This window comes from Musca domestica, unplaced genomic scaffold, assembly GCF_030504385.1.
Source record: "Musca domestica strain aabys unplaced genomic scaffold, Musca_domestica.polishedcontigs.V.1.1 275, whole genome shotgun sequence".
NCBI lineage: Eukaryota > Metazoa > Arthropoda > Insecta > Diptera > Muscidae > Musca > Musca domestica.
The window spans coordinates 447,772-475,294 of record NW_026712291.1 but is presented as its reverse complement, the minus strand read 5'-3'; the positions used below and the strand labels follow the sequence as shown (position 1 = coordinate 475,294).

General features: G+C 34.1%; 1 protein-coding gene across 1 annotated transcript; it reads right to left on the bottom strand.

Moving 5' to 3' along the window:
* Window positions 1–75: 75 nt before the first annotated feature.
* On the bottom strand, window positions 76–26,922 carry LOC131803202 (uncharacterized). The gene is made up of 5 exons (XM_059124296.1): window positions 26,819–26,922; window positions 12,791–12,926; window positions 3,746–3,899; window positions 3,503–3,692; window positions 76–338 (listed from the first exon to the last, which is right to left on the bottom strand). The coding sequence occupies exons 1-5, from the start codon at window positions 26,920–26,922 to the stop codon at window positions 149–151; spliced, it is 774 nt and encodes a 257-aa protein (XP_058980279.1). The 3' UTR covers window positions 76–148.
* Window positions 26,923–27,523: the final 601 nt, after the last annotated feature.

Here is a 27,523-nt window from a genome sequence, read left to right as displayed (position 1 = left end):
GCTTCCAGATTGCTTTGCATATGTATACATAAATGATTGTAAAATAATTTTTTCATATTATTTTATATTGAAGAACGTTATCGTTATTAATTTCATTAATTTAAGATTTTGATGCCAGAGTAATTGTCAAATTAAGGCTACGACACTTTTAATTAGATTCTGATGGGTGAGTGTTCCTCGTTTTTGGTAGAAATTTGTTTAACATTTTCGTCATTGTTTCAGAATTAACTGGACAGTTGATGTAGATGTCTTCACACGGCTTAGAATTCAAGTTCCTTCCATGGTCGAGAGCTTCTTTGATGGCCGTATTATCCAACAGATAATCCAAAAGCGAATTTCTAAAAAAAAAGAAATATAGACACTTTTAGATTTTATTTCAGAACAAGAAAAAACATAGTTGGGTCAGAACGAACATTTAATACCCTAATGAAAACATTAATAAATAAAAGTTATATGGGCGCTAAAGCAATACATGAACCTATTTTGGTTTTTATTTTAGAAGTTTTAATCACAAAAACACCGCATATTAGGCGATACCGTTATATGGGCGCTATAGGAAACAATGGACCAATACATATAATGTTCTGACACTTTTGGTACAACCCATTACCATAGACAAATTAAAATATAGACAACGAAATGCTCTCACCGTTTATCTTCGAAAACATCGGATCAGCAGATGTCGTCAATATCGTTTTAGGGGTTTGAGTGAGAATATTGAAGTCACTCAATTGTTAAATGTTAAAAATAACAAAAACTGTAGGATATTTGTCAGTTGAAAATTTTTCCATAATAAAAGAAATGTGAAATATATTACGTATTTTTCACCATCGCATCGAAAAATTCCGGAATAATCAAGTGAAATTCTTGAACAACGATAAAATGTGTTTTCGAAGTCGAGTGGGTTGAACGCGTAAATCAGCATGTTGACTATGCAAAACATGATGAGAGCCACCTGGAAAAAAGACAAAACTTACTTTTCGTTGTCTATATCTTCATTTGTCTATGCCATTACTAACCATAAATACTTAATTTTAAACGTCAAAATTTCGAATATCTGAAAGTAAAGTTATATCGAGGTAGAAAATGTGGTGACACAACAGAAACAATACTTTTCAAACTCTTAATATCAAATTGGGAATGTGTGACTTAAATGACCAAAATACCGAATATCTGAAGGTGCCGTTATATGTGGGCTATTGGAAAACTTGGACGTAGACAATGTGAGGATTCAGGAGTTAAAACCCATTTCATATTCCCAGCAATGTTCAAGCGTATACGCAACCATATTCGTTTACAGGAAGGATCAAATTAATTATCTATCAAATCAAATATGACTTTAGTTTTACCATTTACAAAATAAATACCCTACAACACTACAATATGTTAGAAGCCCAATTTTGTCCAAATCCATATTGGAAGATTTCGCTTTTGAAATTTGGAAATTTTTGAAATTAGCATTCTTTTGAAATTAGGATTTGGAATGTCCCTGGTGATTTGCTCAATATTTGTGCACTCCGACGTGCTGTTAGTTGTTGTAGTCGATTTTACAGCTAAATATAATCCAATGGTCATCCAAAATGCTAGAATTCTTCCCTGTCCTTAACTCTTTCCTCAGGTGTCGATTGGCTTCAATTGTGTGAGAGGCCCCTCTGTATCTCTATATTTAGACTTATCTATATGAATTGCTTGTCTACGATATTTGGCTATATTCCTCAACGAAATCAGCATAAAAAAGCCAGGAGTTCGCCTTTGGTGTATTTCGGATATCGCCTGTAAGTAATGCTGGTATTTTTTCACACAAAATTAGAGGTCCATTGTACCCGCTGTCCTAAACTCCTACTTAATGCGAGATGTCGTGTCCTCTGGTTTCTATTTGTGACCTTTTTAACGGCTGCAAAATGAGGAAAATTATTAGTTGTTGGTCCATTTCAACCCTTAATATATTGCGGACGTCTTTGAAAACAATAGGCCTAGCCCTTCTGAGCCCAACAATATTCTTTTGAAAAATTTCGTGAGGATCGGACGATATTTGCAATCTGTATGTAATAACCCCTACCTGTGTTGTAAGGTGAAAAAATATTACAAAATATTATAAGTCAAATTGAAAAAATCGCATGCGATAAAAAATATGACAAAATAAAAAATGTCACAAAATATTACAAAATCTATACTAACACCATTAATGGCATTTCTTCTGCGATTTTTTAGATTTTATGCTTTTATGTCAAGAGGGCATTCTGAACTGACAAAATTTGTCAAAATCGGTCCAGCCATTCTTGAGATATAAGCATTCTAGTTAACATACCCTTCCTTTTTATATAGACATTGTATATATTTCATTATATATATCCGATATATTTACTATCGCCATCTATGTGACGGTCAGAATTGACCTGTTCGTCTATTTGTGATTTCGCCGAGATAAAAAATATTCGCGGTTTAATGGAAAAGTTGACTTTTATTTAACACAAATGTTGTGGCCTATTTCACCCACTAAATATTACCCGATGACCAAATTGGAAGGCTTCTGCCCAGCCCTAAGCTCTAGCCCCATGCTAACTTCCGCTTCGATTGGTTTATAATTGCGACCTGTAGAGCAACTGCAAAACCAGGATTTTTTTCAGTTTTTGTTCCATTTCAACACCTAAATATTATGCGATCATCTCCAAAAGAAATAGGGTTCTATTCTGACCCTAGCCCCACCTCCATTCTAAACCAATATTTCGAGGTGTTACATAATTTTTGGCCCAATCAAACTTATAATACCCCCAACACATAGTGTTGTAGGGTATAACAAATTCAAACGTATCAGACGGTTTTGCCGACAGATGTATACCCTCAGTCAATGTTCAATGATTTAAATATATTTTGACTTCTGTTACGATTATTCAAATTGTTGACGCTCTATGGTGTATATTCCGAAGGCATGGGCCAATGGGGGAGGTATAAGGACCAGGAGGAATGGACCGATATATCCCATCTTCACAGCAGATCTTATGTTAGTAGAAATAATGGGATATGTGAAATATGAAGAGAAACGGTTGCTTATTGCGGATTTTATGATTGTTTTTGAGTTATTCAAAATTTTGACACTTTGTGAGGGAGGAACAAAAAGGAGTGGACCGATATATTCCTTCTTCAAACCAGACCTTGGGTTAATAAACATATTGTGATGTGTGAAATTTGAAGACAATCGGACCCTTACATTACATTTTATAAGATTTAAAATTATTCAAAATATTGACCCCATTTTGGTGGAGGTACTTGATGGAGTGGACAGACATTGTCCATTTTCGACCTGACCTAGCACTGATGCAAAGTTAGGTTTTGCAAAGTTGAAGCAAAACCGTAGACCAAACTGAGCCATTTGCGATTTCGAGGAGCTACAAACTATGGAGGATGGTATAAAAATGGTGTAAATAAGCGAAAATTGATCTTAAAAAAGATTTTGAGTGCCCTCATTGTAATGAGGTAAGATTCCTTTACATACAATACTTACTCCATTAAAATATGAACAAACTCGTCCATTTTATCACCTAATCCTTTATGTATATTATATTCGGTAGATCGCACGTAACTACATACAGCTCGTTGCATACAACTAGCGGAGTCAATGTTGTTTTGACCTAAAACATCATCTATTTTATTAACGAAGCTTGTTAGTTGCGATACATCGTTGTAGTTTTCACCTGAAAGAGTTCATGCCATGATTTTGCTAGTGTTAAATGTCATTACTACTTACTTCGCCCATAGCCTCCATAACCACCATGGAAAGCACTTAAAAGCTTTGGGATTATGATAATGGCTCCGATTCCAACAAGTGTGCCCAAAACGACTCCTCCCAAGTCTAGTTTGATAGGATTGTAAGCTGCCAAACCCGTAGTAGCCGGATAGTTCTAAAAAATATGGTTTATACAAAATAAATACACAATGACATTTCAAAGTTGTTCTATACAACAATATATTTTTGGCGCAGAGTCATATTATAAATTATAAAATTATTTTATAAAATATATTATTTTATATATAATATATATTATTTTATAAAATATATAAAATATGCCAATAAAATTGTGAATAAAAAATATTTTTTGGTAATTTTTTATAGTGCATACATTGCTCAATTTGGCATACAATATTCATTTGTTTTGAATTCTGAATAAACAATGAAGAAAATAAATTAGTTCACATTGCAACTTAATACGAAATGATGCCCTTTTTTGGTACTATTGGGAAAAGGTGACTAGGATTTTGACCTAGCATTTCAACATCTGATCTAGCAAAGGCACATAAATTTGTTAAACAATTTTTTCTATCTTAATATGTAATTATATTTGAAAATAAGAAACGATAGTCACTTCATATGGAAAATATCACAAAGATTTCAAAGCAATAACGGTCGACACAGCTATTTGGAGCTTATATCAAGAATATAAATGAATGTTTTGTGATGAAGATAACAATACAAATGGTATAAATCTAAGAGTATAGTGGATGATAGTGTACAAGTATTAAAGATTATTTCCGAATGAGATTTACCAATATTGAAAGCTTTAAATCAAATTATGGCATATGTAAGGAGATGACACTATGCCTAAACGAGGGCCGATATAATCTACTTTTAATATCGACCATCCTAGGATTTATATGAAGATCTGTGTAATGTTTCAAAGACATAACGTAAACATTGTGCCATGTATTAATATTTTATGTGGAGGATGGACAGACGCATGGAGGCAGATTAATCGATTTTCCAAAAATTTTCATGAATATTGTGATGGCGAAAGTCGTTGCACTCGTTTTCGTCCCACAAATGTTACGTTATTGTTATTATCTGTTGAATTTATTTACTGTCAATTGTTATGAATTTTAAATAAAAATGAATTAGAATATAAAAAAAATATAAATTAATAAATGAATTCCCAACATAATTATCTGCCCTCGTTAAATATTTCCCTGCCTGATTCAGTGCCCCTCATTGTTGTTTATACGTTTGGTGACATCAAAACAACATACCGTTAGGTCAATGCATTTCGTCGACGAGCAAAACAAGCGGCAACAACAAGCATGCGTAGCAGAATTGAATGCGTTGCTGATTGGAGAAAAACATGTAGCAACAAAAACCCTGCGAATTAGAATAGAGTGCGTGGCTGATGGGAAAATAATAACAACATGTCTTGTGACGCTAGGTGCTAAGGCGTTGCTGCTTGTTACAGGACAGAATCAATGACGATAGTATAAAAGGGAAAGTGATTGACGGATGGGGGATCAGTAAGTGAACCAGTGAAGTGAAGGCAACAGGTGTCAAGTACGCGAACTCCAAGAGAAATATTTACATAGCATCAAGACCGGAATATTGAGGTGAGTCAGAGTGGTGCTATAGTTTCCCAAGAACTTTTGAGGTGTCCGTAACCCTGGGTCCACGCGCTTAGCCCTATGAGGTGTTCGTAACCCTTGGGTCCTACAGCCAGTACCTCGTGTTTTGACCTCTGAGGTGTTCGTAACCCCTGGGTCCACGCGCTTAACCCTATGAGGTGTTCGTAGCCCTTGGGTCCTACAGCCAGTACCTCGTGTTTTGACCTCTGAGGTGTTCGCAACCCCTGGGTCCACGCGCTGAACCCTTTCAGGTGTCCGTATCCCTTGGGTCCAAGAAGTCTATATCCCGTGTTTAACCCTCTGAGGTGTTCGTAACCCTTGGGTCCACGCGCTTAACCCTTTGAGGTGTCCGTAACCCTTGGGTCCTACAGCCTATATCCCGTGTTTAACCCTCTGAGGTGTTCGTAACCCTTGGGTCCACGCGCTTAACCCTATGAGGTGTTCGTAACCCTTGGGTCCTACAGCCAGTACCTCGTGTTTTGACCTCTGAGGTGTTCGCAACCCCTGGGACCACGCGCTTAACCCTTTGAGGTGTCCGTAACCCTTGGGTCCAAGAAGTCTATACCCCGTGTTTAAACCCTCTGAGGTGTCCGTTACCCTTGGGTCCACGCGCTTAACCCTCTGAGGTGTCCGTAACCCTTGGGTTCTACAGCCAACATCCCGTATTTAACCCTCTGAGGTGTTCGTAACCCTTGGGTCCACGCGCTTAACCCTTTGAGGTGTCCGTAACCCTTGGGTCCAAGAAGCCTATATCCCGTCTTTAACCCTCTGAGGTGTTCGTAACCCTTGGGTCCAAGTAGCCTATTTCCCCTGTTTAACCCTTTGAGGTGTCCGTAACCCTTGGGTCCAAGTAGCCTATTTCCCCTGTTTAACCCTCTGAGGTGTCCGTAACCCGTGGGACCACGCGCATAGGCCCGGGATTGTATTGAATTCCCTTACCGTTTCGCCCAAAATTAACTACCCAGGTCTCCAGCGAATGCCACAAGGAAATCGCCAAGGTAGAAGTACTGATCCAGGTCTTCTTGGATAATATATATTTAGGAGTACTTAGCCAGGTCTCCGCACACGCAGAGGACATCGCCGAAGCCCTGATTGAAGCCCTACGGTGTACTTAGCCAGGTCACCGCGATAATTGGAAACCCGCTTGCAGTTCTTATTTATAGACATAGAATATAACTGTCACCTAAATAAATCCTAAATAAATCAATTGAGAATTGGCTTAAAATCCAAATAATTTGTGTTATTACTCTCTCGGTCACTTATCTAAATTTCTGTGGCAGACCCTAGCCCCCGGTGAGCTAACCCCAGCAACCAGAGGAATTTGTGTCGTTACAATATATGTATACATTCGGGATAAGTTACAAAAGATACAAAATGAAGGGGCCAATTTCGGACGGAAAGTTAAAAATCTATCTGAAATATTGCGCCTTCTTTCATGAATTCAACGGACGGGTGAGCAGGCAGGCGGACATAGTTTACTATATTGTAAAGTCTACTACGATCAAAAATTTATTATTTATTTGGCGCTACAAACTGACGATTAAAAACTATACACCCAACTTATAGTGGAGGCATAAAAGAGGATTTAAGTTGTGCTGTCTCTTTATACCCTTAATAATCAGGAAAAAAACAAGTAAGAAAATATTAAGTTCGGCCGGACCGAACTTTTAATACCCTCCACCTTAAGGTAAATGAAACATTTTATATAAAAGTATCTGAATTCATTACTTTACATTTTAACTTCATATACTATTAAGAACTTTTGCATAATACAGTTAATCTTATCAAAACCATAAAGTGAGTGAGGCCGTTATAACGGGAACCTCTATAGACATTTTTATACTTGAAGGATTGTCATCTATCAAATCTGTTAAAAATGTGGATATAATGACCAAAATACCGAATATCGGGAGGACCGCTATATGGGAGCTATACGGAAACCTAGACCTATGCATATAATATTTCCCCATCGGAGCTAGGACCCATTATGACCAACAAAAACTAATGTTTAGCCAAATCCGTGGAAAAACGTGGATAAAATAATCAAAGTAGCGAAAATCGGGAGGTACCTTTATATGGGGGCTATACCAAAGCGTGGACCTATATATGCAATGTCTCGCCACACGAACTGGGATCCGTTATGACCTACAAATACCAATTTTCAGACAAATCCGTGAAAAAATGTGGCATAAATCATCAAAATACTGAATATCGGGAGGTACCGTTATATGGGGACTATACCAAAACGTGGACCGATATATCTCATTTTCAATACCAACCATCCTAGACACAATACAAATTGTTCTGCCAAAGTTTGACGCTCTACGTCAAATAATGTGAGCGGCATCGTGATTTCAACAGACAGACAGACAGACGGATAGACAGACAGACAGACAGACGGACATGGTTAAATCGACTTAGAATTGTATGCTGATTATGAATATATATACTTTGTGGGGTCTACGACGAATATTTAGGGATGTTACAAACGGAATGACAAAGTTAATATACCCTCCTTCCAAGGTGGAGGGTATAATAACTACCTCCCAGCATGGTCTTCTAAACATCGCGAATTAAAAATTACAACCCATTTGATAAGATAATGTTGTTAAGACTTAATTATACAAATGCAGGGGACGATGAAAAAACTGCAACCAACTTCAGACTGCTGTCATTTCCAAGCCACTCGTCCGACAGCTGTTAAAATTATTCCAGAGACAGCTCATTATATTGTTTACAAGCGTACAAAATAGATACAGAATAGATCTTTTGTGCCTCGTACCATCGCTTGTTTCCGTGATACTGATACCCGACGTCAAGGAAGTGGGCGGAAAGTCGAAGGGTAAAGAAGCAATTTGATCGAAACCCGCATCGCAGTGGCCGAAAAATGGCTCGTGAGCTGAACATATCGCAATTTTCCATTCGGAAAATATTGAAAAATGTGCTCGGGGTAAAGCCATAGAAATTCCAAAAAGTGCAAGAACTTACACCGCAACAGAAAGAAAATAAACTCAAAAGAGCTAAAGAGTTGCTTCACTTGGCCGAAAGTTGTGAACTGCCGAATTTGGTTTTCTCCGATAAGAACACATTCGTAGTCCAGCAGTTTGTTAACCAAAAAAAAATGATCGTGTTTAATTGCCAAAGAGGTCAGCTTAAAATGTGCACCTTCGGTCGACCGTGGCATCAGAATAAATCCCGAATATTATCGCGAAATTATTCTGGAGGGTGTATTAAAACCTTGGGCACGCAAACATTTTGGCCGCAGACCTTGGATATTCCAACAGGACGCAGCACCACCGCACGCGCCACCCAAGAATGGTTGCAAAATGAGGTTCCTCGCTTCATTTCCAGCGCACAATGGCCTCCAAAATCTCCAGATACCAATCCGTTGGACTATTGTGTCGGGAGTATTTTGGAAAGCATGGTTGGCACTAAAAAATACCAAAGTGTCGATCACCTCAAGCAAGCGCTTCGTCGGGAATGAGCCAAAATACCGCAGAACAACATTCGGGCAGCCTGTGACGGTTTCATTGGCCGTTTGAAGACCATAATTCGTGCCAAAGGTGACCAATTCGAACAAATCTAAACTTATTCTAAAATGTGATGCTATTTCCGACATTTTTTGCTGTCACTCAATAAAATTTAAAAAAAAAAATGTAAAAATTATGGCGATTGACTTTGTTGCTGTTTTTTTTTATCTCAACCTGTAATTGTGATAATTGGTTTTTATATATGTTTCTTTATAGATTAAAGTACAACAAAGTGGTTGGAAATATGATTAGGCCCTTTAAAGCACTTTAATTGACCGATGATAGATGTTCATTCTATTTAGAAATTACTACCGATAGCTGAATAAAAACTTCAAACTAAATTTTCTTCATATAAGTAAATAAATTTTCTTCATATAAGTAAATAAATTTTCTTCATATAACGCCAGCTTTTTCCGGGTCTACCACAAAAATATGTCCAAGGAATCTTCAATGTTGTCATTCAATCCTTATACACCTTCAAGGTAAGGTACACCTCATGGCGGAACTCCTATGTATACCTACCATTAACAGGCTTTTAAGAAACCTAACTGAGAAGGAATTTGAACCAGTCTGTCTGACTTTGATATAATTATTGTCTAACCAATAAAATTATTTTTTGGGGCAAAATTCCTTTCAAGCCAAAAAATGCATGCAAATATGAAATAAATTTTATTGTGTAAAGACAACAACGTTGCACACAATCTGTAATGGACTGAGAATGCCTGACAAGTGCCTTTTCATAAAGTCACCAGAGATATAAACATTTTTGTAGAAATTAGAAGGAAACATCTTAAACTGTTTCAAAAAGTGTTTGCGGGAAAATTTAATTTATTTCTTCATTACTAATTTCAATAAAACTAAAACCGGGCTAAACAGAAAGGCCTTAGCCTTCTATCTTCCAAAATAATTTGTATTGCCTTTAAAGTTCGAGTTCGCTAATGATAAAGAATTATAAAATAACACTGCAGTAATTGATTTTATAGTTTCATAAAGGCTGTTGTCAACCTCCGAAAAAAATAAATACCTATTTATACCCTACAACACTATGTGTTGAGGGTATTATAAGTTTGATTGGGCCAAAAATTATGTAACACCTCGAAATATTGGTTTCCCACATAGGAAAGTATATAGAACCCTATTGCTTTTGGAGATGATCGCATAATATTTAGGGGTTGAAATGGACCAAATACTGACAAATTTCATAATTTTGTAGTTGTCGCGAAAGTTAGCATGGGGCTAGATCTTAATGATGCCTTCCAATCGTGATGGTCATCGGGTTATATTTAGTGGGTGAATAAGACCATAACATTTCTGTTAAATAAAAGTCAAAACTTCCATTAAACCGCGAATATTTTAATCCCGGCAAAGTCATAAACAGACGAACAGGTCAATTCTGGTCGTTGCGTAGATGCCGATAGTAAATATGTCGGGTATATATAGCGAAATATATACAATGTGTATATACAAAGGAATGGGATGTTAGATTGCTTATATCGCAAAAATGGCTGGACCGATTTTGACAAATGTTGTCAATTCAGAATGCCCTCCTGGCACAAAAGAATAAAATCTAAAAGAAGGCATAAAAAGATGCCAATAATGATGTTAATGTAGATTTTCTAGTATTTTGTGACATTTTTTAATTTTTTCATATTTTTATCGCATGCTATTTTTCAATTTGACTTATAATATTGAAGTGTATATTATGTAATATTTTTTCACCTTACAACACAGGTTGGAGTTATTATATACAGATTGCAATTATCGTCCGATCCTCACAAAATTGTTCACAAGTGTTAGGCTCAGAAGGGCTAGGCGTATTGTTTTCAAAGATGTCTGCAATATATTTAGGGCTTGAAATGGACCAACTAATAAAAATGTTCCTGATTTCGCAGCCGTTATAAAAGTCACAAATAGAAACCAAACGACACGAAATCTCGCATGAAGTTAGAGTTTAGGACAGCGAAAGAATGCACCTCTACTTTTGTGTGAAAAAATGGCAGCATTACTTACAGGCGATACCCGAAATGCACAAAAGGCGAACTTATGACTTTATTATTCTGATTTCGTTGACGAATATAGCCAAATATCGTAGACTAGCAAATTATATAGATGAGTCAAAATTTGGCTTTTGGACGTGATCGAAAAATATTTAGGGGTTTAAATGAACCAAAAACAGAAAAAAAAAACAGTAAAGAAAGTCCTAAAGTCGGGCGTGCCGATTTTATGATACCCTACACCACTTTGCTAATTTAGTTGAGCTCCAAATAACAATTAAAAGTTTTTATGAGTGAATTCAATCATACACCCTATGATTATAATTATAATTTAAAATTCAAAGGACTAAATATGCCGAGAATTTGTATCTTTTAAATTCGGACTTGTATTGTCCATTTGGTGCAAAATTAATTTGAAATCAGATAAAGATATATATGGGAGCTATATCCAAATCTGAACCGATCTCGATAAAGTTTAGCAAAGATATTTCTGAGCTGTATTTGATATATTTCCCTGAGTGCATATTACGGCTGTGTGTAACAAATACAACAAATCGGATGAACAATATATATGGGAGCTATAGCTATATCTGAACCGATCTTCACCAAATTTGGCATACTACCTTCTAGACTCAATTCGGTCGTATGTGTCAAATTCCATCCCATTTGGACAAATATTAGACGTTTGGTGCACAATAAAAGGTAAATCGGACGAAGTTATATATGGGAGCTATATCTAAATCTGAACCGATCTCGATAAAATTTAGCAAAGGTATTTCTGAGCTGTATTTGATATATTTCCCTAAATATTGTTGTTACAGAGTTCATATTACGGCTGTGGAGGACAAAAATAACAAATCGGATGAACAATATATATGGGAGCTATAGCTATATCTGAACCGATTTCGATCAAATTTGGCATACTTATTCTCAGGCCAAATTTGGTTGTATGTGCAATATTCCATACTATTCGGGCTGATATTACACGTTTGGTGCACAATAAAAGGCAAATCGGTCGAAGATATATATGGGAGCTATATCTAAATTTTTACCGATTATCTCCAATTTCAATAGGGTTCGTCCTTGTTTGGAAAATTTCATCTCAATCGGATAATAATGCGACCTGCATTTGTTCACACGAATACATGGAAAGACGGACGGACGGACAGACGGACTGACGTGCATAAATCAACTCAGAAAGTGATTCTATGCAGATCATCAAAAAGAACTATAGGTCTATCTCGTTTCCTTTTGACTGTTACAAACGAATGCACAAAGACATAATACCCTGACCACCTTGTGGTGTAGGGTATAAAAATCCTGATCACGCAACTGAAGCCAATCGACTAGCCAGAGAAGAGATTTAAGGAAAGGGAAGAGTTCTAGCATTTTGGATGACCATTGGATTATATTTAGCCATAAAATGAACCACAACAACTAACAGCACAACGGAGTGCGTAAATGTCCCTGGTGAAAATGCTAAGGGTAATCTGGGTAGTGCTCCGTGACTAAAGCGAAATCTTCAAAAATTAAAAATTAAATTCAAAAGCGAAATCTTCAAAAAAAAAAATGGATTTGGACATAAGGGAGCTTTTAACATATTGTAGTGTTGTATGGTATCACATGGTCGGCCCAACACGGCTATAGCCTTCACTTACTTGTTTTATAATAAATATAGTCATATTTAAAAAAAAAATATTACACATTACAAAAAATTACAATTTGGCCTTTCACCAGTTACCAGTTACTGTGATTACTCAGATTTCAACGAATTCGCGCAAAAGCCGCCACCTTTTTCCACCTCTTTTGCTGTTGCACAAGATGTATATTAGCAATGAAGAACAAGCTAAACATGTCTTAAAAACAAATATAAAAATATTATCTTACATTAAGTGTACCATATCCAGTTGTGTATCCAAGTCGCTGTAAACGGTCTTTTGTGGAAGCACTGTCATCATCAAATTCCAATGACTTGTTTTCTTTTTGGTAAGATCGATCCCACTCAGCCACATTGTTTTCTAATCTGAAAAAATTGAAAGCAATGAACATATTGACAGACCCGAAACAATAGCGTTTCACTATAAAATTAAGCTGAAAATGCTGGTTAAAGATGTTTCTGAGTGTGCTCGAATTTGCCACTATCTTGTTTATATTTATTGTTAGCTACTTTATATATATTAAGTAATTTTGTTGTTTGTAAATCATCGGTTGCCTTGATTAGATTATAAAAAGTTTAACCACTAAAACTGTTGATTAATATATCATAACACTAAAGAAAATTTTATTTAAGAAGCAATATTCATAGATTGTTTATGCATTAAAATGCATGTGATACTCTACACCACTATGCATATTTATGGAGCTCCTGTAAAAAAGAATTTATTTGAAGCAGATCATACCACCTATCAACATTTGGCTTTAGAGCAGTTATAGTTTGGTTTCAGAGGGAACTAATATACATATGGGAGTCATATCCAAATCTGAATCGATTTTCACTAAATTTGACGTAGACATTTTATTTTTTATACCAAATAACATTGCTATATAGTGTAGGATATCACTTCGAGAGGATTCGCCTAAACTTGGGCTGATATTAGCCGTTATTTGCACAATGAACCTGAAATCGGATTAAGGATATATGGGAGCTATATCCACATTTTTGCCGTTCTCGATAAAATTTGACAAAGGCATTTCTGAGCCCTATATCAAGGTGAGATAAAAAACTGCAACAAAGTCAAACGACCTTATTTATATATTTTTTTTAAATTTCTAGCATCAAATTTTAAAATAGGAATAATTCGTCACCTTTGGCTCGAATTATGGAATGAAACTGTCACACGCTGTACGAATGTTGCTCTGTGGTATTTTGGCCCATTTCCGTCAAAGCGCCTGCTTAAGGTGATCGACACTTTGGTATTTTTAGTGCCAACCTTGCTTTCCAAAATACTCCAGACACATTAGTCCAAATATATATACCAAATATCATTCTTGTGGAGTGCATATTATGCATGTGAGGGACTGAAAGCCTCAAATCGGTCATTCGTCACAATTAACCCGAAATCGTTTGAAGATATCTGGCAGCTATATCTAATTCTGATCCGATTATCACCAATTTCAATGGGGTTCGTCCTTGGGCGAAACAAATGTTGTTTGAAAAATTTCATATCTTCCAATAATAAATGCGACCTGCATTTTGTTCACAAAAATACATGACGGACTGACTGACATGCATAAATCGTCTCAGAAAGTGATTCTATGAAGATTCTCAAAAGTAACTATGGGTCTATCTCGTTCTCCATGTTACAAACAGGGTATAAATACACAGAAACGCCATTTTTTACGGATTTTGCACAACTTAAAATGCATTTAGGAATACTGAACTCACTGCAATTTTATGTTATCTGTCGATATCAGGAAGCATAAGCTTCCTTAGCTTGAATTTTGTGTAATATATTGGTACTTGTTAGCCTTTTATTTATGTGTGCCATTTTTTGAAGAAACTAAACAAGTAAAAAAGCTATAATTTCGCCGGACCGAACTTTTAATACCCTCCACCATTTGGTACAAATTTGGCAATTTCCAAAAAAAAACAAAAAATAAAATCCGTTAAACATTCTGTTAAAATCTTAAAAATACCGTATGCCTATACGACGACCTACATAGGCAACTTTTGTCCTAAGTTATTACAATATTTAAATGCGAAACTTGAAGAAAAATCTGTTTATAATGTAGCTAAAATCATCAAAATATTGAATATAGGGGGTACCGTTATGTGGCGGCTATACAAAGACGTGGACCTGCACAGACAATTTGGTCTGGCATGGGCTGAAGTATCCATTACGAACTTCACATGCGAAATTTGAAACAATTCCGGTAAATAATGTCGCTAAAATCATCAAAATACCGAATATCGGAGGTACTGTTATATGGGGGCTATATGATAACTTGGACCTACATGGCCCATTTACGAACTTAATCTGCCTTCTGGAAAAATATACATGTGTGCAAAATTTTAGCCTTCTATCTCAATTTGTTCGAAATATAGCGTGATTACAACAGACAGACGGACAGACAGACAGACAGACGGACATGGCTAAATCGTCTTAAAATTTTACGCTGATTAAGAATATATATACTTTGTTGGGTCTGACATGAGTATTTCGAGGAGTTACAAACGGAATGACAAAATTAATATACCCTCCATAGTATGGTGGAGGGTATAAAAAGCATAAAAAGACAAAATTAAATTAAACATTGAAAACAATATTTAACGCACTTTTGTAACATGTTTGGGAAAATGTCAAAATATTAGACAAGAAGAAAAGGAAAACAGAATATATCTTCACCAGAAATGCCCAAAGGCGTAACTCACAAAAGTCAAAATTCGTTTTATGATTGAATCTGATATATAAAGTTAAAATACGCGCTCCTGTAAGATTTCAATCTTCTACGTTCAAAAATAGGGACTGTATGTAAGAAAAGCCAAAAGGCGTAACAGCGTACCGTAATTTCCATAAAACACAAAAGGCGTAACCCACATCATTTGAAAGTTAACCAATAATAAGTCCATTCAAAATAGGCATCTCAAAGTGCAAAAATGAACACAAAGCTGAATTTTGAGTTTACAATTAATTACAAAAGTCCCCATAAATACCATGTGTGCAAAAACAAAAAAAATTAATAGAAGCCCGGAAAATATCTTCAATACTATATTTTGCAATTGTAAGTTGCGGATGTTAAAGTTGCAGCTGCGGACAATAGAAGAAGATTCATGTAATTTTATTATGGAGTTTAATGACTAAGTCATAGAAAAAAGAAATCGACTGTTGAAGCCGATTTTCAAGAGTATTTGAATGAATTTGATTAAAATATCTCGGGATGTCTAAAAAATCTTAACCCAATAATAACTTAATGGGCTTAATGGGCAATTGTCTAAACAATTGGGTTGGAACAATGGATGGCTATAGAGCAACCAGTTTAAAAATGCTCCAAATGCTTTACTTCACAGGTGTCTGGGAATTATGTACATATTATGTATAGTGTGACTCGTAGAATGGTGATATCTTGGAAATGGTAACAATAAGGAAGGAAGTCGTCAAGACCTTTTCTTAGGAAATTTCAAGATTTAAAACTTTTGTTCAAACAATATTTTTTACAAATCTTACCGTTTCGTAAAATTTCGAAAAATAACAACTGGTGATCTTTGACCTAGGATAACTGTTTTGCATGGCATGGTATTTATGGAGATTTTTGATCTCCATACCAAAATTCAGCTTTGTGGAAATCTTTTGAATTTCACGTCGTTTTATGTCTATTTTGACTGGACTGTAGTAGTGATCAACCATTGGTATTGGTATATATTTTTGTTTTAATTTCAACATGACCACGTTTGGCTAATTTCACAAATTTAATAAAAGCAAAGATGAAACCTTAAGACCTGAGTAGACCTCTCAAGGACAACAAAAAAGAATAAAAATCTTGTATGGAAAACAATATGATAAACGAACAAAACCATTTATTCGGAAGGCAATGCAAGATGAATTAAATCTAGACTTTAATTTAACAATAAATGTAGCATATAACATACGATGTTTGAAATATCGCCTGATATAATTAAAATATAACTAATTAGAATGATTTTATAGACCGTTCACATAATTGTGGTACATTGAAATATCTGTGTTACGACTGGGAATTGAACCCAACAAATTTAGATCACACAGACGTACATTGATTATAATTTTCCATTTACACTACTTTCTTTAAATATATACCCAAATATGTGTGTAACGCATTTTTGCATTTCAGGAAAAATAAACATACAAAAGACGTAACACACATAACTTCAGAAAAATTTTTTTTCTCCAAAATTACGTTTGTTATGATGTTATTTTATAAATCAGTTTTCATTTTATTATGTTTTTTTGTTTCTCCTGTAAATGTATGGCTTTGTGGTTACGCCTTTGGGTATTTCTTGTGACGGTGTATACTTGAAAGTTCACATATATACGTTAGGAAGACAAAGATGAGACCAATTATTAGTTTTCTCAATGGTTTTTTAATGAACAGGGTGAGATGAAAAAATTGCAACCAACTTCAGATAGCTGTCATTTCTAAGCAGACATCTGTTAAAATTTTGCAGAATTTTATTCGTGATGGTGTAATTTCTTTATATTTGGCTGGAAAACCACAAGTGGCTATCGTTAGAGCACTCCAGCATTTAAATATGAATAATTTTTTTGTGTCTCGTACCATCGCTCTTTACCGTGATACTGGTAGCGTAGCCGGACGTCAAGGAAGTGGATTGAAGAAAACAGCAACATCAGCAGAAATGGTTCGAAAAGTAAAGGAGCGACTTGAGCGAAACCCGCTTCGCAGTGGCCGAAAAATGGCTCTCGAGCTGAACATATCGCAATATTCCATTCGGCAAACATTGAAAAATGAGCCATTGACACAACAGAAAGAACAGAAAATAGACTCAAAAGAGCTGCTTCGCTTGGCCGAAAGTGGTTACAAAATAAGGTTCCTCGCTTCATTTCCAGCGCACAATGCCCACCAAAATCTCCGGATACCAATCCGTTGGACTATTGTGTCTGGAGTATTTTGGAAAGCAAGGTTGGCACTAAAAAATACCAAAGTGTCGATCACCTCAAGCAAGCGCTTCGCCGAGAATGGGCCAAAATACCGCAAAGCAACATTCGGGCAGCGTGTGACGGCTTCATTGACCGTTTGATCCATATTTAAAAGTCTATTTGACACTATAAGACTCCAGCACGGAGTTGCAATTTTCTAGTTTCTTTGAAGTTAAGCAACCTTTCTTATTGAGCCATGGTTGTACCGACAGATTTAAGGTATTTTTTTGTGTTTTTGTCACAATTGTGTTCCCATTATGTAAGAAACATACATACATAGAACTGTCAATATAGGTCTAAGTTTTGATATACTGCCCATATAACTGTACCGCCAGATTTTCGTTTTGTTATGATTTGTGTCACAATTTTCACCGAAAACGTTTCAAATTTGAAGTTCCCAAAGTCATAAGATGTAGTACCAATCTTATGACAGGAAATTGCTCATACAGGTCCACGTCTTTACATAGCCTCCATATAACGGTACCCCCCTATATTCGGTATTTTGATTATTTTAGCAGTTTTATTCAACAACATTTTGTGCCCTACACTACACTGTGGTAAGGGTATTATGTCTAAGTGCATTTGTTTGTAACATAGAAGGGAAACGAGATAGACCCATATATCCTTTGATGATCTGCATAGAATCACATTCTGAGTCGATTTATGCATATCCGTCCGTTCGTCTGTCCAAGTATTTTTGTAACAAACATTTGTTGTCTGATCGAGATGAAATTTTCCGAAAATCAGCTGTTTGGCCCAAGGATAAACCCTATTGAAATTGGAGAAAATCGGTCAAAATTTAGATATAGTTCCCATGTATTTCTTCGTCCGATTTGTTTTTGGTGTGCACCGAATGTATAATACTATTCCATATTGGATGAAATTTGGAATATACGAACAAATTGGGACTAGGAACAAGAATGTCAAATTTGGTTGAAATCGGTTCAGATATAGCTATAACTCTCATATATATTACTATAACGATATCCGGGGAAACTTGAAATCGAGTAAAGATGTATAAAAATATATATATTTCAAGTTTATTAATTGAATGGTTTTGGCACATACAAAGGAACTCAAGCAAACAAAAATTTATCTAATTTGGTGAAATTTGTTTTATATAGCTATAGGTCCCATATGTATGTTTTATCCGATTTAGTATTTAAGTCGCTCATACGCGTAAAATGCCATCACAAAAACGATCTTTGTTGCCAGCTATCATATACATCATAGAAATAACTCTGCTAAATTTGTATCGGTTCAGATTTGAATATATATTATACATATCTACGATTTAAGGTTATTGTGCCTTAAAATTTCAATATGAACTAGGAAGGATTTTGGTATATATCGGTTTAGATTCATCGATTTAGAGGAGAATATACCTGCCATATAATAATTCATTTCTGCTTTAAATTATAACTTCTTTTAAGCCATAATACGCATTTCAAAATGATCATAATTCCTATGATATAATTCTTATGAATTCCCCATAAAAACAAATATTTGTTAGGGGTAGCTCTACTAAATATGAACAGTTGTGTAGGGTCTTTCCTTACTGTTTTTTGCGTGCAGATTTCTTACAAATGATACATAGTTTCATCGGCAATATTTAATACCTGGATAATTTGGACATACACTCAAGCGAGCCAACAAAGCTCCCTTTAAACGTAGTCATATTCTATAAATGTATTTGTTAAAAACAAAAAATTCTACTATATCACAGAATACATCAAATGTCTAAAGGTGTATACTAAAAGCACATTTTAGGGTTAAACTCGTACTTTATGTGAGTTTTTGCAAGGCATAATTTTGAATATTGACTTCAAAAATATTCTTCATCAAATTTCACTATAAGTTAAAAAAGGTGGACATTTTTCCAGTTGATGCATGATAATAAATTTCGGTAGTTCGGTAGGCAGAAAGTTTAGTTGTTTTAATTTATGGATTCGAAACCCGCTGAACAGATTTTCCTGAAAATTTCCAAGTATACTACAACATCGCCTGAATGTAACATAGGCTATATAAATTTATGAAATTCCACTTGGAAATGGAGATATAACATAAGAATCGGAGGTACCTCTCAAAAATTTAGATTTATGTGCACATATTGATCGATTACAGATGCACTCTCCAAATTTGCACTGTGTAATTGAATTTGAAACAAAAATAAATTTGTAAATTTATATTGAAATCGGTTCAAATTTGAGCTATACCCAATATATTTCTGGCCGATTTCGTTTATTTGATGCACCAAACACGATATGTATGTTCGATTCCAATGAAATTTATAATGTGTGGCGGGGTTTTGATCAGAAAATAAATTTGTCAATTTATATTGAAATCGGTTCAGATTTCACATATTTGATGCACCAAACACGATACGTATGTCCAATTCCAAGGAAATTCGGCTTGAGTGACTGAATTTGGTACATGTTCGATTCCAATGAAATTTATGATGTGTGGCGGGATTTTGATCAGAAAATAAATTTGTCAATTTATATTGAAATCGGTCCAGATTTCACATATTTGATGCACCAAACACGATACGTATGTCCGATTCCAAGGAAATTCGGCTTGAGTGACTGAATTTGGTACAAAAATAAATTTTTCAAATCGGTTCAGATTTGGATATAGCTCCTATATATATTTTCGGACAATTTTACATAATATGCAACAGAAATGCCACCCAACTTAAAAAGACTGTTTCCTGCTCGCTTGGCTTTTGCTATTAAGACTAAATTTGTCATGTTCCTGCTTTTCTCATGGTCAGCTATTCCTGGCATGTTCACGCGTTGGTAGATAGAGCTTTTTGTTTGTTTACGCATGAAAGTATTACTTATTGTAATTAAGTTTTTTTAAATTTTTGATTTTGTTTTATTTATTTACTACCTGGCCCGGTCCGCGTTGCCGGCCCGTAATTTTAGCCTTTAATGCTATTATATCATCCACCTTGGAAAGGAGGGTATATTAACTTTTCATTCAATTTGTAACATCACTAAATATTCGTCATAGACCCCATTAAATATGCATATATATTCATAATCAGCATAAAACTCTAAGTCGATTTGTCCGTCTGTATGTCTGTTTGTTTAAATTACGATACAGCCCACATTATTTGACGTATAGCGTCAAAATTTAGCTGAAAAATTGTAATGTGTATAGGATGGTTGGTATGGAAAATGATCTATCGGTTCACGTTTTGGTAGTCCCCATAACGGTATCTCTCGAAATTCGGTATTTTGATGATTTTTGCCACATTTCTTCTCGGATTTGTCTAACACATACAACGATACCTACCTATATTGGGTATGTTGATAGTCCACACATTTACGCATATAATTGTTTCAAATTTGGTATTTTAGAAGGTGACAATCCTTGAAGTTTAAAATTGTCCACAGAGGTTCCCGTTTTGGTATGGTCCCATATAACGGCCTCATTCACTTTATGGTTTTTTGATAAGTTAACTGCATTATCCAAACAGTCTTACTGGTATATGAAGTTTAAAGTGACACACGCTTGAATTTATATACTTTTATATAAAAATGTTTCCTTTACCCTCAGATGGATGATAGTAATAATTCTGCCCGGCCGAACTTAATTTTTTTTACTTGTTTTCAAAGTAATATGAATTATTTGTCATTGAAATTGCGCGTTGGAGACCCCATAATTTCCTTATCATTTATCATAGTATAATTCAAAGACGATTAAACAAATGTCCGGTTCCTTAAATCATATGATGATCAGTTTTTGCATGGATGGTTTCTTCCCAAATTACCAACATTTGCCAAAAATAGTATGAAAATATGGTTAAATTGTAAGATATACTTGAAATCGGTTTGTATCCTTATCCGGGGGTTATGGCCCATATCATGACCTGCAAAAGTGATTTAAGGTATCGTGAAAGTTTAGGAAGAATTTCTGAAAGAATAGAAATCCTTTTCCCTTATATTCGGTATTTCACTGATTGCAGTCGCAATGAATTTTGCATATTGAGTTCTCATTGAACGGATTATTGTCATTTGATAGAAGTAGGTGGGTCCACGTTTTGAAATGAGCCCCATAACGTTTTGTCGGTTATTTTTGTTTATTTAAATGTGTTCGCATCTTCCAGCTGAAGCACGATGTAGATCCTGGAGTTGAACGCTAAATGCCAATTTCAGACATGAAAGATCGCCATTTAACATCTTATTGCGTACTATTTCATTTTTGATATTATTCATTCAGAATTCAAAACAATAAAAAATGTACACTTCTATATAGTTTTTAAATTGAAAAAATTTCACGCCAAAAGGATTTTTCTTTTATATATTTATTGGCATATTTTACGCAATTTGTTTTGCAAGATTCCATTTTGGAGTTGTATGAATTGTGAAAATCCGTCAAAACGTTCTTGAGTTATAAGCATAGTAACTAATAAACAAATTGAAAAAAAAATCTTCAACTTGTTCGCTGGTTTTTAGAGCCAATATTTAAAGGTCCTTACGAAGTTTGGTCCTTTCTATTATTTTGAAATTTGATTCCATTGAAAAAATGTTCTCAGTTTTTCCCTATTTTAGAGTTTTTGCAGTGCAATATGATCTTTGTTGATTTTTTAGTAATTTTATTTTGACATCATGTATTCAGTTCCGCCACTCCATAATTTTCGCCGCTTTCTACTACCCAAAAAGACTACACATCATATTAGAATTAAAAAAAAAAACACTACAAATGTACATTCCGAATAGTAAGTCAAAATAGGAAAAAAATCATGCAAAATAAAACATTACTATTGTACACTTCAAAAGTCAAAATGAAAATTCTAAAATTTCACATTTTTACGCGATTTTGTTTGGATTTTATCCTTTTCTGCCAAGAGACAAATCCGAATTTGTGGAAATCGTTAAAATCAGATCAGCGGTTCTTGAGTTATAAGCGTAGTAACTAACACAATTTCCTTATATATATATATATATATATATATATATATATATATATATATATATATATATATATATATATATATATATATATATATATATATATTGAGTTCTCATTGAACGGATTATTGTCATTTGATAGAAGTAGGTGGGTCCACGTTTTGAAATGAGCCCCATAACGTTTTGTCGGTTATTTTTGTTTATTTAAATGTGTTCGCATCTTCCAGCTGAAGCACGATGTAGATCCTGGAGTTGAACGCTAAATGCCAATTTCAGACATGAAAGATCGCCATTTAACATCTTATTGCGTACTATTTCATTTTTGATATTATTCATTCAGAATTCAAAACAATAAAAAATGTACACTTCTATATAGTTTTTAAATTGAAAAAATTTCACGCCAAAAGGATTTTTCTTTTATATATTTATTGGCATATTTTACGCAATTTGTTTTGCAAGATTCCATTTTGGAGTTGTATGAATTGTGAAAATCCGTCAAAACGTTCTTGAGTTATAAGCATAGTAACTAATAAACAAATTGAAAAAAAAAATCTTCAACTTGTTCGCTGGTTTTTAGAGCCAATATTTAAAGGTCCTTACGAAGTTTGGTCCTTTCTATTATTTTGAAATTTGATTCCATTGAAAAAATGTTCTCAGTTTTTCCCTATTTTAGAGTTTTTGCAGTGCAATATGATCTTTGTTGATTTTTTAGTAATTTTATTTTGACATCATGTATTCAGTTCCGCCACTCCATAATTTTCGCCGCTTTCTACTACCCAAAAAGACTACACATCATATTAGAATTAAAAAAAAAACACTACAAATGTACATTCCGAAATAGTAAGTCAAAATAGGAAAAAAATCATGCAAATAAAACATTACTATTGTACACTTCAAAAGTCAAAATGAAAATTCTAAAATTTCACATTTTTACGCGATTTTGTTTGGATTTTATCCTTTTCTGCCAAGAGACAAATCCGAATTTGTGGAAATCGTTAAAATCAGATCAGCGGTTCTTGAGTTATAAGCGTAGTAACTAACACAATTTCCTTATATATATATATATATATATATATATATATATATATATATATATATATATATATATATATATATATATATATATATATATAAGTCAACTGTATCTCGTGTAATAATTTTCAAACCGATATCTTTATTATCTGGCAAATATAAAGAGATAAAGATTTTACATAAATCAAGATAGTGGGCGTAAAAGTAGACGCGGTCAATATTTTTTTCTTTAAAAACCTAACTCGGGGTATGACGAACGTTTGTAAAAAAATTATGCAAATCGGTCCAGCCGTTTTCAACTGATTCCATTACCAACAAACAACAATATATATATATATATACTAGCTGGCCCGGTCCGCGTTGCCGGCCCCTACTTTTAGTCTTTAATGCATATTTTTTAAGCATTATAGAATTATGAAAGCGGCACAATTTTTATTATAAGTAAAATAACTCCATAGTAATTTCTAAATAGAAATAAACATTCATGGGAAAAATTATAATAGATAATAATCTACCGTCGGTTTTAGATATTTTGAATAGCCTCATCTTATTTTTCAGCCTAAGGCTATAATAGAGTGTTAAAACCTGTATGATATAGAACTTCTATAATAGCCCCATGTGAAAACTCAGCTAAATTTTTGGTATTGAATTTCCAATGTTAAGAATACCGTGCTGCGTGGTATTTAGTTTTGTCCACCTCATAATTGAGGGCGGAATGATTTCAAGATAGTCAAAGATAATTGCTTTTTTACACCCATTACCGTGAAATATTAATTAATTTATTTTTGTCATTTAAATTGTGAGTTTGAGAACACATAAAGTCCATATTTTCATCATAGTATAATTCAATAACGAACAAAAAAATTAATATTCGTGATTTTTTCATGTTTCTGCCACAATTTGATATTTCGGAGTTTATGGCATGTAGATGTTAATCCCACATCTACGTTCCCAACCAATATTCTCTTGGAAGTTTCAAATTCAATAGTATATCAAATTTTCTTTTCTGACCAAACATTGGTTAGGAAAGCGGATTTGTGGGTACACTAATGTGAGAACTATACTCGAATAAATGCCTATGTGGACAATTATCTGAGGGACGATTCTCTACCCCAGAGTTGCCTAAATACAATTTTTTAGCCAAATCAATTGATGAATGTGGTCAAGACCAAGATGGACTCTACTCCGAAAATTGAAAATATTATGAGAAGAGGATTTTACACCCTTAGAAACAAAGATGCCAAATAAAGGCATAAAAAATGTCGAAGACCCCGAACATGGCTTAAATTATATGATGGTTATACCAAAACATGATCATATTTTGCGAGGATGGTTTCTTATCAAATTAAAATGAGTGTGAGAAAAATGTGGTTAAAATGTAAACAATACTTGAAATAGGGTTGTACCCTTATCCGGGGGTCATATATCATGACCTGCAAAAGCGATTTAAGACATCTTGAAAGTTTAGGAAGAATTTCTTTCTTTTTTACTAAATGTCCAATTCGCCCTACCATTTTGCACCCTTTATATTCGGTATTTCACTGACTGCAGTTCCAATGAATTGCATTTTGAGTTCTCATTGGGCGGATTATTGCCATATGAAAGATGTAGGTCCACGTAGGTGACTCATTTATTTTAAATATTATTCATTCAGATTTCAAGGCAATAAAAAATGTTCACTTCAATATAGTATGTCAAATTGAAAAAAATCACACCAAAAAGAAATTTTTTATTAATATTTTATTGGATACCATTCCAACATTGTATGAATTGTCAAGCCGTTCTTTAGTTATACCTTATGTAATTTTTTCCCTGATTGAGAATTTTTGCAATGAGATCTCTTTTTTCAAGATTTTTAGAAATTTTGACTTAAATTTGGTGTGACCGCGTTAAATTATTTCGATAACATCTATTTCGTTTCGCCACCACATAATTTGGTACTACACTTCAATGTAACCCGGCTTCTATTTCAGTTCTCAAGAAATCGAGTCAAAATAAATTGGTATTAATATTCGAATCAAAAAGGAAAAAAAAAAATATTATAAAAAACACTACAAATGTACATTCGAAAAAAGTAAGTCAAAATAGAAAAAAAAAACATACAAAATAAAACATTACGATTGTACATTTCAGAAGTCAAAATGAAAATGTTAATATATCACATTTTTACGCGATTTTTTTGAATATTATCCTTTTCGGAAAAGAGACAATTCAGAATTTGTATGAATCGTTAAAATCAGATCAGCGGTTCTTGAGTTATAAGCGTAGTAACTAACACAACTTACATTTATATATATATATATATATATATATATATATATATATATATATATATATATATATATATATTATATATATATATATATATATATATATATATATATATATAATATATATATATATATATATATATATATATATATATATATATATATATATATATATATATATATATATATATATATTATATATATATATATATATTATATATATATATATGAAAAAATGTGGCAAAAATCATCAAAATACCGAATATCGGGAGGTACCGTTATATGGGGGCTACACCAAAGCACCTATACATGCAATGTCTCGCCACATGACACTGGGATCCGTTATGACCTACAAATACCAATTTTCAGACAAATCCGTAAAAAATGTGGAATAAATCATGAAAATGGATAAACATGGAAAAAGGACCGATCATTTTCAATACCAACCTCCTAGACACAATACAAATTGCTCTTCTAAATTTTGGCGCTCTACGTCAAATAATGTGGGCTGTATCGTGATTTCAACAGACAGACGGACGCTCTCCGCTCGTATTAATCGACGTATCATCAGAATAAATGCCGAATATTATAGCAAAATACTCTGGAGGGTGTATTAAAGCCTTGGGCACGCAAACATTTTGGCCGCAGACCTTGGACATTCCAACAGGACTCAGCACGCGCCACCCAAGAATGATTACAAAATAAGGTTCCTAGCTTCATTTCCAGCGCACAATGGCCACCAAAATCTCCGGATACCAATCTGTTGGAATATTGTGTCTGGAGTATTTTGGAAAGCAAGGTGCCGATGGTGACAAATTCGAACAAATCTAACTTTTCCTAAAATGTTATGTTATTTCCGAATTTTTTTGCTTTCATTCAATAAATTTAAAAAAATGTAAAAATTATGGCGTTAGACTTTGTTGCAGTTTTTTTTCATCCCACCCTGTATATACACATACTATGTATTGTTATTCAGCGTCACTTTACGGTCGGCCAACACTAATGTGTGCAATATCCTTTCACTACGGCTGAATTAGGACATTATGCAGTTTTCTCACTTACTTTTTATTACTGGCTTCAAATTTAGGAACAGCTCTTACTATTTCACAAAGAAGTAAACAGCTGAATAAAACAAAATTCGTTTTTAATATACCGTTTTTCAACATTTTATTTTCAAATTAGGCTTCAGTTAGTGTTTGACGCGTTGAACAAAAGGTACTAACAATAACTCTTGTTTTTTAACCTTTTATATAAAAAACTTTCTTGTGTTTAAGTGAATTGGCAATTATTTGAAAAAAGTTTTTTGCACAGTGTTCTACAAATGTCAACATGTATGTACTTTACACATTGCCACATTCATATGAAAATAATTTGTACTACCATACCAAATATTTACATTTTTAAATAAGGCAGGGCGAACGTTGGAAAATTTGATCGGCTTTATTTCACAGTGCAACGCGTTGAAAATAAGTTAAGATTCAAACGCATGACAATTCACTATGAAGTACATTATTTCACGGTGGGATTCATTCTTGCGAAACGAGCTAACGTAAGTCATTACGTTGTTATAGTTTCATTTTGGTGTACAGGGGTTTACTGGATAAAATACAAATGGTTTATTTAATATCCAAATATACGCCATACAATTTTTAACTCCTACCCAACCTACGTTTGGCTTTACATAGGAGAGGCAATTGGACGCGGCAACCAATAACGTTATGCCAAGAATGTTGAAAAGCGGGTTGTTACAAAATTTAACCCATGAAA

Coding starts and splice junctions, on each gene's coding strand:
- LOC131803202 (XM_059124296.1), bottom strand. CDS start 26,922: ATGTTGAAAAACGGTATATTAAAAACGAATTTTGTTTTATTCAGCTGT. Junction 12,927..26,818: donor TTTGAAGCCAGTAATAAAAA/GTAAGTGAGAAA, acceptor CAATTTTTTCAG/ATTAGAAAACAATGTGGCTG. Junction 3,693..3,745: donor TTATGGAGGCTATGGGCGAA/GTAAGTAGTAAT, acceptor GAACTCTTTCAG/GTGAAAACTACAACGATGTA.